The 12,807-nt window shown below is 35.6% G+C and overlaps 2 protein-coding genes across 2 annotated transcripts in view; one reads left to right on the top strand and one right to left on the bottom strand.

The window, feature by feature from the left end:
- Window positions 1-9,727, bottom strand: part of Abce1 (ATP binding cassette subfamily E member 1) — a 30,450-nt gene extending 20,723 nt beyond the window's left edge. Inside the window, exons 1-7 of the mRNA XM_047566379.1 lie at window positions 9,577-9,727; window positions 5,404-5,537; window positions 3,761-3,846; window positions 2,024-2,121; window positions 844-961; window positions 328-465; window positions 71-140 (exon numbers count right to left, since the gene is read on the bottom strand). Coding sequence (XP_047422335.1) covers window positions 71-140; window positions 328-465; window positions 844-961; window positions 2,024-2,121; window positions 3,761-3,846; window positions 5,404-5,506 — 613 coding nt within the window. The 5' untranslated portion in view covers window positions 5,507-5,537; window positions 9,577-9,727. The remainder of the gene's footprint in view (window positions 1-70; window positions 141-327; window positions 466-843; window positions 962-2,023; window positions 2,122-3,760; window positions 3,847-5,403; window positions 5,538-9,576) is intronic.
- A 41-nt stretch (window positions 9,728-9,768) lies between these two features.
- Anapc10 (anaphase promoting complex subunit 10) overlaps window positions 9,769-12,807 on the top strand; it is an 89,651-nt gene continuing 86,612 nt past the window's right edge. The window contains exons 1-2 of the mRNA XM_047566381.1: window positions 9,769-9,920; window positions 10,917-11,043. Coding sequence (XP_047422337.1) covers window positions 10,929-11,043 — 115 coding nt within the window. The 5' untranslated portion in view covers window positions 9,769-9,920; window positions 10,917-10,928. The remainder of the gene's footprint in view (window positions 9,921-10,916; window positions 11,044-12,807) is intronic.

Raw genomic sequence — 12,807 nt, 5'->3', positions numbered from 1 at the left:
ATATAAAGATGTACACTTTTATAAATTTAAGTTCAGGGTCTTTTAAAACATTAACAAAATAAATACTTACCGAGTTGTTGACATACAATTGCCTGTGTTTTTGTTTCATCCTTTCGGTCCAAAATAGACCCCACTGTCCCCTGTCATAAGATACCAGAAATAGTTACCATTATTTTCCTTCAATATTAAAAAGAGTTACAAAATAAAATGAGTTTACTTTGATGTAGCTTCTGTATTTCTATACAAACTATAATATATAACATATATTTCTAAATTATAGTTTCTATACAAACTATAATATATAATTCTTCCTGAAAAGCAACTGACCTTTGCAGCCTTGGGAATCTGGTCCACATACTGAGGTTTGATAATGGCCTTTAGGTCATCTTCCAGAATTTTGGTAAAGTAATTTTGTAATTCAGATCCACGGAAATATGTCAGTATCTCCTGCCAGTCAGGAGGATCCTAGAGATAAACATGTCAAATTTAAGTTAACAATACAATTGCAAAGAGGATGAATGCTACACAAAATTGAACATACACTCCAACAGAATACTTCAGGCTTTTAACTTTAAATTTGGAGGCACTTTTAATTTTAAATCAAGGCATACCAATTCACAACATTTTAGGCACTCTAAGACAAGGAAACAGAACTCTAAGTTAACTAGAATGAATATGTTTTGATTCAAAAGGAATGAAAGAACTTCACAGTTTCTCAGCATTAAATCTACAAAAAAATCTTGAAAATAAGAACATTAAAAAAAAAAAACACACATACATTTCTCCCTTCAAAATCTTAAAAAACATCCAAAGATACTGATTTTTTAAAAAAGTAATACATACATCATATTTTCCAAGGTTTGGCTTTTGCTTTCCTGCTAAAATTTTTAAAGCAGTCGACTTTCCAATACCATTAGTTCCAACTAATCCCAAAACTTCACCTGGACGAGGGATAGGCAACCTGGTGTGATATACAAAAAACAAAACAAAACAAAAAAATCAAAACACCCTCAGACTTAGATAGCAACAGCTGTATAACATCACAACAATGTATTTGAATGCATTTGCATCTCACACACATCCATTAATAAGCTAAGAAATATATGCAGATATTACTGGCTATTAGGAATAAAACAGCCAAGATTAACTTAAACTGTTAATTGTTAGAAATGCATCCATGATCAATATTACTCTGAATTTTATTTATTCAATGTCCATTTTAAAGTAACATTTCTTCTTTACAAATAAGGCTCAGTTTTAATGTATAGCAAAATGCTTGGTACAAAATTACACAGCAGGTGCAACCTCACACTATCATTTTTATTTTCTTCTGGCCTGCCATTTACTTACAAGAAGAGAAGTGCCACATCAACCAGAAAAATTCCATTTCATTCTCCCTGCTGCAGTTGGCCCCTTAAAGCTGGCAGGTTGAGAAATACCTTTTTATTAATAAAACCTAGATTCCTAGATTCAAAATATTAATGTTCAGCAGACAGAAACCTTAAACAACTATGGATCTTGTGATTTAATATGTCTAAGTTCACAGTGATATCCTCTGTGGATAAGATTAATAGATTAAAAAAAAAATTAAGGGCAAGTTCCCTTAGAAGTTATTTTGGGGATGAAGTTACTAGGAACAACAGTCATTCTCAATCCTGGTTGTATATCAGAATTACCTAGGACTTTTTCTTTCAACTTCAACTTCCTGATGTCAGTCCCTACATCATTAGATTATAATGTAATTTAACTGGGCTAAAACCTGGGGATTAGCAGTTGTTTCAAAGTCCCAAGTCTTAATTCTAATATTAACCAGAGTGAACCATTGACATACATATACACACATGTATGTACACATACACACATATATATAAAATATAATTTTGCATGATGCTATAATATTCTCTTCACCTTTGATAGATGGTCAGTATCAGTTTCCCCCTATTTTGGCATTTCTCTAAAAATTCCAAATGTATTTTATTCTTAGCTTGACTGAAGTAAAGAAGAATGCCGACACGAAACATACCTGTGAAGTTTGAAGGCATTGGCACAATATCGATGTGTTGTTTCTTTTTCCAAGTTGCTTGGTAAATTGACAATTGATAAGGCGCCAAAGGGGCATTTCTGGTAAAAAAAATTAATTTCTTATTAATCTGTAGAAAAATACACATGACTAAAATGGATTAAGAATATTTTTATAAGCAGTCTTCCAAAGATGGACATTTTATAAGGATGTGAAAAAAAATTTTTTTTTCATTTCTTTTTCTTATTTACTTAAAAATTAAGTTCTGCTGGGCAGTGGTACACGCCTGGAATCCCAGCACCTCAGGAGGCTGAGGCAGGAGGCTCTCAAGTTCAAAGCCAGCCTCAGCAAGGCCCTAAGCATCTTAGTAAGATTTTTGTCTCAAGTTAAAAAATAAAAATGGGCTGAGTGTGTTGGTCAGGGTTAAGCAACCCTAGGTTTAATCCTCAGCGCACACATACACACACACACACACACACACACACACACACACACACACACACACAAAGTGGTAAGGTTGTCAGAAAAATTTCATAGAATAGAAGCACATCCAAAAAAGGGAAGTGTTTTCTAATATGGTAACCACCATCTCTAGCCAAAATTATTCTTTTATAAGTTATATTTTTCTACTATTGGAATAACCTTTATTTACAAAATATCTAAATGCACATAAAATGCTTATAGGTTGCAAATGATTCAAACTACTCTAATGTTACAAGGAAAAAGTACCACCATTGTTCATAAGGTGAATTATAAGTATTTTGTTGTTTAGAAGTATATATTACCTTCCTACCTCCAGAAAGATTCATTTCATTAGTATGTTTTTCAGTTACTCAAATGCTACTTCCAAAATTTTGAAATCTTATTTTCTTAAAGCAGAAAACAAACAAAACAACAGCAGAACAGATGATATTATATTGTTCAAAGAAGACTCCTAGCACCTTGAGCACAGGCACATATACTTAATAAAAGACTAGTAAATATATGCTAAAAGGAATGTTTCCTGCTTATATTTTCAAAACAAGGGAAAATGTTTACAGGTATCTAGGAAAGTTTTCTAGATACTTAACTGAAGCTTCAGAAACCAAAGTAAAATATACCTATGATTTATCTGAACAATTTATAGGGTGGTATCCACACTCTGGTGAAGTTTCTTTTTGTATTACCTATAAATAAAAATATCTAAATTAAGACTTTATACACTGACTCCTAAATTCTTTTTATGAGTAAATTTGGAAATTCACTACTCAGAATCAAAAGTCTAATCAAATTATTCAATGAAATAAATACTGAGTTTTTACAAAATTACACAATTGGGTAAACCCATAGAAGCATGTGTCAAATATAGTAGAAGCAGCATTGAAAGATTAAATTTAAAAATTTTGGTTATATGTATTTCTACTTAAAAGTGGTAAATTTAACATTACAGACTTGACAGTCATACTTTTTATATTTATATTTCCAAAACATTCTGGAAAAGATGCTGGAAAAAGTACATCTCATAAAAAGGTGAATAAAGAGAAATTAACTTGGATAGGAAATGGTTTTACGAAGTTATGTGGGGCAAGGAGAATCTTTCAAAAAAACATCAATTTAAAAATGATATCCTCATTGATATAAGAATACTACTTTCCTAAATTTATGTTTTTTATTAATTTGCTTTATATTTTGTAGTCAGAATTTTCATAGTTCATTTTTGGATCAAAGATGTGATATAATAAATAAAATACTATCACTTACCTTAATACAAATACCACAACCAATACAAAGAGTTTCAGAAATCCATGCTATTTTGCTCTGGGGAGTAACCTCTATGCATAATTTTCCTGGTAAAGAAAAAAATATGTCATTTTCCATCACTTTCTATAATTTTCTGATCATCTTTATTTAGGCAGTGTTGGTTCCAACTTTCCACAGAGAAGCAAATTTCAAAAACAAAGGCCACACAAAAAATACCTTTGAGATAATGTCTTTTTTTTTTTTTTTTTTTTTTTTTTTGCGGTGCTGGGGATCGAACCCAGGGCTTTGTGCTTGCAAGGCAAGCACTCTACTGACTGAGCTATCTCCCCAGCCCCGAGATAATGTCTTAAATCAGTGTTTTGTGAGGGCAGCCTTCTGAATTCAATTTCTGAATTTATTAATTACACAAATATGCCATTAGGGAGACTTCGATAATATATTGTTTTATATACTACTGGGGAAGAAAGTGTGCTATGAAAAATATGACAAACTCTGAACCTTTTTATTTGTAAGCTGCCTGACCTTTTATGTGATCAAGCATATTATATACAGGAATTAAATATATTAGCTTGATCAGTTAAACACCAAAAAAGTTATGCAGTCATAATACACAGGTAAAATTAAGCATGGCATTAGGAACATCAACAATGAAATTTTTGAATGCATGGAACGCAGTAATAGATGACATCTAAATTTTTTCTCTCTTTTTTTAGTATTGGGAACTGAATACAGGCTCCACCACTGAGGTGTTTGCCATTCCTCACTAAGTTGTCCAGGCTGGCTTCAAACTTGTGATTCTTCTGGCTCTATGTCTGGAGGAGATGGGTTTACAGGTATGTGCTACTGAGTCTAGCAAAAATTTTCTTTTTACGACTAAGTCTAGGGCTGGGATTGTGGCTCAGTGGTGGAGTGCTTGCCTAGCATGCAGGGGGCACTGGGTTCAGTTCTCAGCACCACACACAAAACTAAATCAAATAAAGTTATAAAAAAAAAATCCACTTAAAAAAAAAGATTCACTTAAGTCTAGACTTCAATAGTACAAGGTAGCAATCACATAATATATCCTTCCTAAAGACTACCAACAATTTGTTAGCTTTGAATTATTAGAAATTTATTTAACAAGTGAGCGAATAGCTCATCTTGTAGAGTGCATGCATCCCGTGTGCACCGACCTGGGTTCAAATCCCCAGTATCTCGGAAAAAAGCAAAAGCAAAAGCAAAAGCAAAAAAAAAAAAAAGAAATTTATTTAACCTTGAAAATATGCCAAAACTTTATGAATAGTCATTGTTATTATTTTTGTTTTCTAAAGATGAGAATATAGTCAAATAGAAAGTTTTTGGTAATCCATCTCATGACTTAAAAGTGATTATAGGACTTTGCAGAACAGCAAAAATTACAGTAATTTCTGGTTTTATTTCACATTTAGTAAATATCTATGATTTTTTTTTTTAAAAAAACAGGGTCATTTATTCACCAAACAATAAAAAAATGTTTAGAATAAACTCTGAATCTCTTTATCTCTATAGTTTGAAGAAACTAATGGGGGTAATAAAAGACAAGCTAAAGCCCATAAAAAACCATCAAACCAGTTTATGTTCTTTTAGGACCTTTTTTTAATCCTTAAGTGATCCACATAACTTACCCATTCGAACCACAGGACAACTTTTTTTGCACTCCTGTCGACATTTCTTAGGTTTACACTTGTCATGGTTGACAATAGCAATTCTTGTTAATTTGTCTGCCATAATTGTAACAAAGTAAGAATATCCAGCTCTTCTGTTAAAGAAAAATTAACAAAATTATTGCAAATTCAACACAATTAGTTAAGAAGAAAATTCATGGGCAAAAAAAGTAGATATGAGGACACAAATAATCATTATATGATTAACTGGAAAACACAGAGAATTTTTAAAAAATAGTAAAAAATATCTAATAAAGTTGTGAAAAAAATTTTACACACATACCTTAATCAGAAGATTTATAAGGAAGAAAAATACAAAGCACTTAAAATAGCAATAAAAAAATAGAAATATACTTAACAAAAAGAACTTTCAAAACCACTCAATGATATAAAAGATCTAACTCAAAAAAAAATGAACTTCTATCTCAGTTTTCACAATACAGAATAGCCAGTACCAGCTATTTCAATCTTCCCTACATTTATACATTTAATCCAATCTCATGAAAACAAACAAAACAAGCAAAAAACCCAAAAACCAACTAGGCAAACCGAATCTAAACTTCTTGTGGAAAAAGCAAAGAAGTAATAACAGTCTTGAAAAGTGAATAAGAGAAAGGATGGGAGAACTTCCAATTATAAGGCCTCAGTAATTAATACTGATACCAGTATGAATATAGACCAATCAAATGGAAAGACCAGATATGAAAACTAATATATATGGTAAAGATACGTACTCTTCCCTACCCCAAAACAAGCATTAGTTCGTGTCTTATCCAACTGACTACAATAGATACTACTGATGAAAATGGAAAATAGTTATTAAGGCCATAACCATCATGTGATCAACTGAGAACTTGTGATATGGCCAGATGGACTTTATGCAAATAGCAATGACATCAACAACATGTACATATTGCGTTTATGTTAAAAACTTTTATAGTAAGTCTTCATATGACTTCACATCATCAAAGTGAACTTAAAAATCTTACAATACCGGAATGAACCCCACTATTATATATAATTATAGCGCACTAATAAAAAAAATCTTTTATGGTACTATGCTTAGTGCACAGACATTAACTTCCTTAGAACGATGATTAAGATAAATAATTCCTCAAAGTGACTTCATATTCCAGTTTATTCCAATATGTAATGAAGAAAACTGAAGCCAAAAAGACTATCCATTAAAGACATTGTGTTGGTTTCTGTGATCCTCCACCCTGATCTTTTTGACAGACTGTTTTCCTTTGCACATTTTTCAAGTCTTTCTCAGGTTCATCAGTATGATTAGGTTTGGAGAGGGACAAGAGATCTTGTTCCTCAATGCTCCCAGACTATTGTCTCTTTTTCCTAAAAACAGTAAGTTTGGTCTCTCAGATCATCCAAGTACTTTAGTCATTAACAACAAAAATCAGATCACTTCCTTTCATTTGAAGTTTTTAGCTAGTGGCTAACTTTCATCCTTATACAACTCCTGACATAGTTTTTTGCTATTTTCATATGCTCATAGATGACATTCTATTAACTGCCTATCCTCTCGGTTCCTTAACTCCTCTTTTCCAATAATATCTTTTACCTTACCACAGTCACTCATTATTCTCTAGACCTAAAACCCTAGACCTTGTCAATACAAATAACTACAATCCTTCCATAACCTCAATTTCAAATATCCCATTCTCCAACCACTCCTATTGTCAGCTCACCGCTCTAGTACATCATGATCCAACAACCCTTTGATTCCTCCCTCCTCCAAACATACCATCACTTAAAATCTCTTGATCCTGTCACATTCCCACTACCTCAGCCATAGGTATCTTTATTTCCTTCAAACCAGCTAAAGTTCCACTGTCAATCATTTACACCCTCAGCCACAATCTTGGTTAAATCCATCTTTCATCTGCATGGAGCTAAAAATGAGGAGAGACAAAAACAAACCCTGCTGACTGTTTTCCCTTTAAATTCATCATCTCACATGGACCCTCGCCAACCAGTAATCACACTACCCTACTTTCAGGTCCTCCCTGCAACAGTGTATAGCATTGAGGAAGTGCAAGTCCTTTATATAAATGCATGTACTATCTGTATATAATTTATGCAGGTCCTCTTGTATATTAAGTCATCTCTAGATGAATTATCATACCTCATACAATGTGAATACTATATAAATAGTTGTTACACTATATTGTTTAGGGAATAATGGCAAGAAAAAAAAGGTTGCACATATAGTACAGATGTAATTTATTTTCAAATATTTTTGATCTATAGTTGGTAGAACTTGCAGACACAGAACCCCCAGATATGGAGGACCAATTGTATGTTATTTCCCTAGGTAAGTCTACTTGTACACAGAATACATTCCCCAGAAAGAATGTTCATAAAATTCTCCGTCTTTCACATCAATTATTCTCTCTACTGGCTCATGCCCATCAACACTTGTGATTCTCCTGCCTCAGCCTCCAGAGTGGATGGGATTACATTTAATTTTTTCAAACTATTTTAAAACCAAAAGACATGTTTATGGAATAATATAAACATATCAGAGATAGCTAATAGATTGATTTATATAAAAGGAGAAAAATTATAATGCACTTAAGAAAAACATTTGCACAATTGTTAATTAACTACATAAATATTATTAGTTCAATTTCTATGCTATTTTCAAGACTTAGAGAGTTCCCTATTTTTCTTTTTCAGTAGGAAAGATTTGGCATAGTAGAGCTTGGTGGGGAAGATTATAGTAAATGACTGAGGTGAATAAAAAGGGATTTTTAAAGATATTTCAGATATGAACACAAACTGTTCAAAACACGTGCTCAAAAAGGTGACTCTTGCTGTTATTCTCCCAATCAGGAGGAAGAAACAGGAGCGAGGCATTTGCAGTCTAAGGTCAAAATCATTACAATGTTGTTTGAAAGCATTTAAAAGATTGTTAACTAAGGATGGTTGAGATCACACGCAATATTCTAATCTATGCTTACTGTCGACTATTAATTATATAAAATACTTATAATTATATAAGTTGGGAGAGGCGGGCAACTGATTTCAATGGGTATCCTCCCCCAGCAACAGTTTTTCCTTAAAAAAATTTTTTTTTTTTTTTGAAGTATGAGAGAACCAAATTTTTAGTTAAAAAATGACCCCAAACACCTTTTGGTTCAACTAAAAACCTTTGGTTATTCTGAAAGCATTGTCAGGTAGCTGGTACTGAATGAATATTCCCAGCATACAGGACAAATGACTGCAACATATATTCCACTATCATAACTGTCTACTTAGCAGTCCCATGGAAGACAAGGTAAAAACAATAAAAAGTTGTTTTGACAGTTATTCCTTAGTCATCGATTTTACCTTTTAAAAAAAAGAAGAAGAAAAAGGAAAGAAAATAATTACGTAGTTCAAGGGATGTGGAAATCTGGCCATCATTCATTGTCAACAAATACTAAGTGACATCAGTACGAATCCCTGAAGAGACATCTAAAAGTATTGAGTACCACCCTCGATCTCAAGGAATTTAAGATATATTAGAAAAAAACCAAAACTATAGACCTTCAACTGGGAAATTACCTGAGATAACACCAATCACAGCCAAGTACACGTCGCTCTATGAGAAAAGCCGAGAGACGTTTGTCCATAATTTCTGTGAAGCCTGGGAATGGTCTAGTGCTCGACTTCATGGCGGCAAGATGCCATGACTCATTCCACAATCACCAAACGGCAGAAAGAAAGTCACAGCTTCCCACCGCCAAATATGCATATAAGATAATCGATCCGTTTTACTCTGAAGGGATGCTGCAAGTTCTGAAGGTGCATCCATCTCCAGAAGGGTTTGGGAGCAGGGAAAACCGGGTTGGATCTCCGAGGCTACGGCATGAAGGACCACTCTCCCAGCCCCTGGTTGGGGTGGACAACAGCAGCAGAGGCAGGACTGCTCGAGCGGAAGCGCTGGGCGCCCCCGAGCTCTCGGCGCTGCCGGTGCTCTGGCAGTTCCAGCTGTCCCGCCCGAGCCCGCAGCCACGCGCTGCTGCTGTCCCCACAGCCGTCACTGAGGCCTAAACAGGGGCTCGCGGAACATCGCGTCTTTCCAAAAAGGCAGAAGACAAGTAATGGCCAAACCCCTCCCACCTATTCACGTACCTGGAGAAAGCGATCCCCTTGCGGTGGGGACTGCTGAGGCCAAGACAGCTTTTGCCTTCACGTTTCAGTCGGACAGCGTGTTCCTACGGCCATCGGCCAAAATGGCGGTGCCCAGCCGCCGCCTCGCGTAAGCCACAAGGGCGTAGTACGCGTGCGCGACAGAGCGCGGGGCGGAGCCCTGGGGGTAGGTTAGGGGAGATGACGGTGTTTGTCGTCATAGGGCTGCGACCCCCATCTACGTCGTCGTTGGGGAAACCAGGCTGTCGGTAGAAGTGGAGTGGGAGTGGCGTGGAACTCTCGGAGGCCCCGAGAGCCTCAGCTGTGGGAGACCAAATCTGGAAGCTGTAAGTGCGTGGGCTTTTCCCCAGCGTAGAGAACGGTCCTAGCGTGAGCAGCTGCGTCCTCCCCAGCCTCAATCTCTTTACCCTCGCGGTCTCCTCAAGGCTGGCGGGCCAGGTGTGGATCCTTATTAGTCTTTCTGTCATTCCAGTACGCCAGATGTGTCAAGGAGGACCGATGGTCTAGCCCCCACGGTGCTCGCGATGGCGTTCTCGCCTTGGCCTCAGCTTCCTGCGAATTGTGTGCTCGGTTCTTCTAGTGCACAAACCCAGTCTTCTCCGAGCTCTGTGGTTTAGCCACTTGGTGGTGTCCATCCAACTCCGGCAGTTCAATTCTGTCCCAATGTACAAATGGGCTTTTAATTTTTTTTCTTTTTCCATTTCCTTTCTTTTCTTATTTCTTTTCTTTCTTTTCTTTTCCTTTTATTGAGATGGTGTCCATTCAGCTTGTAGTGATGGCTACAGGTTTAGTTTATGAATGAACCTGTTCATTCATTTATTCATTCAGTTAGTTACTCCATTGAGCTTTTAATTCTCAGGCCTTGAAGTTTATAGTCCAGTGTCTCTGCCGCCACCACCACCACCACCATCATATCATTGTTATTTTGCAGTGTTGGGTATCGAACCCAGGGCATTGTGCATACTTGGCAAGCACTGTACCCTTGGCCTATACCTTCTGCCTCTTGCCATTATTTAATGAGTAATAAGTATTTGTGTGATGGTATTGGAACAACTTACGATCTAATGGGAGATGGTATAGGTTTTTTTGGACTTGTTTAGCCTTCAAAATTCAATAGCAGTAACTGCACAACCGAAGCAGTTTTATGTACTCTTCAATGTCCAAGAAGTATTTTTTTCACATTTGCACAATTTACTAAGATTAACAAAAGATATGAAAGATGAAGGGGTATTTGAGTGTTCCATATTGCTATTAAATTTTTACTTTTTTCAGGCAGATGCTCAGATCTTGGTGTAATGTGTGTATTATTTGTTTCTACATAGAATATTTAAAAAATGACCACACCAAACAAAACACCTCCTGGTGCTGATCCGAAGCAGTTGGAAAGGACTGGAACAGTAAGGGAAATTGGGTCACAAGCTGTTTGGTCACTGTCATCTTGCAAGCCAGGTAAAACAAAACCAAAAACCTGTTGACAATAGTTAACTTATAACATCATGGTACACTGAACTAACTTGAATATTCTTTTTGTTTAGATGCTTTATTTTAATTCTAATGACTGGATTTTCATTTATTATGTATTTTTGTTCAACTACTTTAGTACTATGTACTTAGATTTAACTACACATGTCATAAGGTCTCTTCTTTATCCTCCCCATCTCTGCTCTGATTCCATTGTTATTTAATTAGCATTTTTGGTTTGGGTTTCCCTAGATGGGATAAGTGAGTGGTACAGTTTTGAAGTGATTACACAACCCCAAAGAATTGTCCTTTAACCTTGATTTGAATGGAATTCTTGGGTAGCAGTTTTTTTCTCTTAAAAACGTGTTAATACTATTTCATTATCCTCTTTTGCCCTGTTGCAGTCAAGAAGACCTATAACTGTCTCCTGTTTTCTACATAACTTTGTTTTTTCTGGAAATATCTAAGATTTTTCTCTTTATTCTTGGAATTCAAAACTTATTAGAATGTGGCAGGGCATGATACATGTTTTCCTTTCCTCATCTATCTAACCAACAATTGAATAGGTATTTTCGATTTGCAGATTCAAGTTAAGAGAAATTTCTTTAAATTGAGAAAATTAAATTATAATTTATTAAACCAGGTGCACTGGCACATATTTATAATCCCATGTACTTGGGAGGCTGAGGCAGGAGGATCATAATTCAAGACCAGCCTTGGCAATTATTAGTAAGTCTGTGTCTCAAAATAAAAAATAAAAAGTAGCTTAGTTGTACAGCTCCTCTGGATTCAACCCCCAGTACCCCACCCCCTACACAAAATATCTGAATACATACACACACATATGTACACACACACACACACACACACACATATGATTTATTAGTTTGGTAGCTATCCTTCTTTTAGAAATTTCTATTGCTTGTACATTAAGATTCCTGTATCTGTCCTCTCATAGAAGCCTCTGTTTCCCCTTGAGATTCCTTTTTCTTTTTACCAGTAGTTTATTGACATAATTTACATAAAGTAAAACTCACCCTTTTTAGGTATACAGTCTCCGAATGTTAACAAAAATATGTAAGAGTCTTTACAGTCAAATGTAGAACTTTCAGCATTTTAGAAAGTTTCCTCGAGCCCCTTTGTAGTCATTCTTCTGCCCCCCATTCTCAGCACCTGACCATTTTTTATCTGTTTTAGGTTCCTTTGATTTTTGCCTTTCCCAAAAATGCCATTATAAGTATAACCATATGTTATATAGCCTTTTAGGTCTGTTTTTTTTTTCCACTTGGCATAGTGCCATTGTGAGTTTTGCTGTTGCATGTTAATAGTAGTTTGATCCTTGTTTTAGTCAGGTTTTTTGTTGTTGTTGCTGTTGCTGTGACCAAGAGACCTGACAAGAATGGCATAGAGGAGGAAATATTTGTTGGGGCTCATTGTTTCAAAGGTCTCAGTTTATAGACTGCTGACTCCATAACTCTGGGCCCCAAGTGAGGCAGAATATCAGGGCAGTTTGTGGTGGAGGAGTGTAGCTCAGAACATGGCAACAGAAAGCAGAGAGAGCTCTGCTTACCAGGGACAAAATATAAATCCCAAAGGCACACTCCCAAGTGACCTACCTCCTCCAGTCACATCTTACCTGCCTATAGTTTCCACCCAATTAATCCATCAGAGGATTAATTCACTGATCAGGTTAAGCCTGTCATAATCTAATAATTTTACCCCTGAAACTTCTTGCATTATCTTACACATGAG

This window comes from Sciurus carolinensis, chromosome 10, assembly GCF_902686445.1.
Source record: "Sciurus carolinensis chromosome 10, mSciCar1.2, whole genome shotgun sequence".
Lineage (NCBI taxonomy): Eukaryota > Metazoa > Chordata > Mammalia > Rodentia > Sciuridae > Sciurus > Sciurus carolinensis.
The sequence above is the reverse complement of the archived record's forward strand: the minus strand, read 5'-3'. Positions and strand labels throughout refer to the sequence as shown.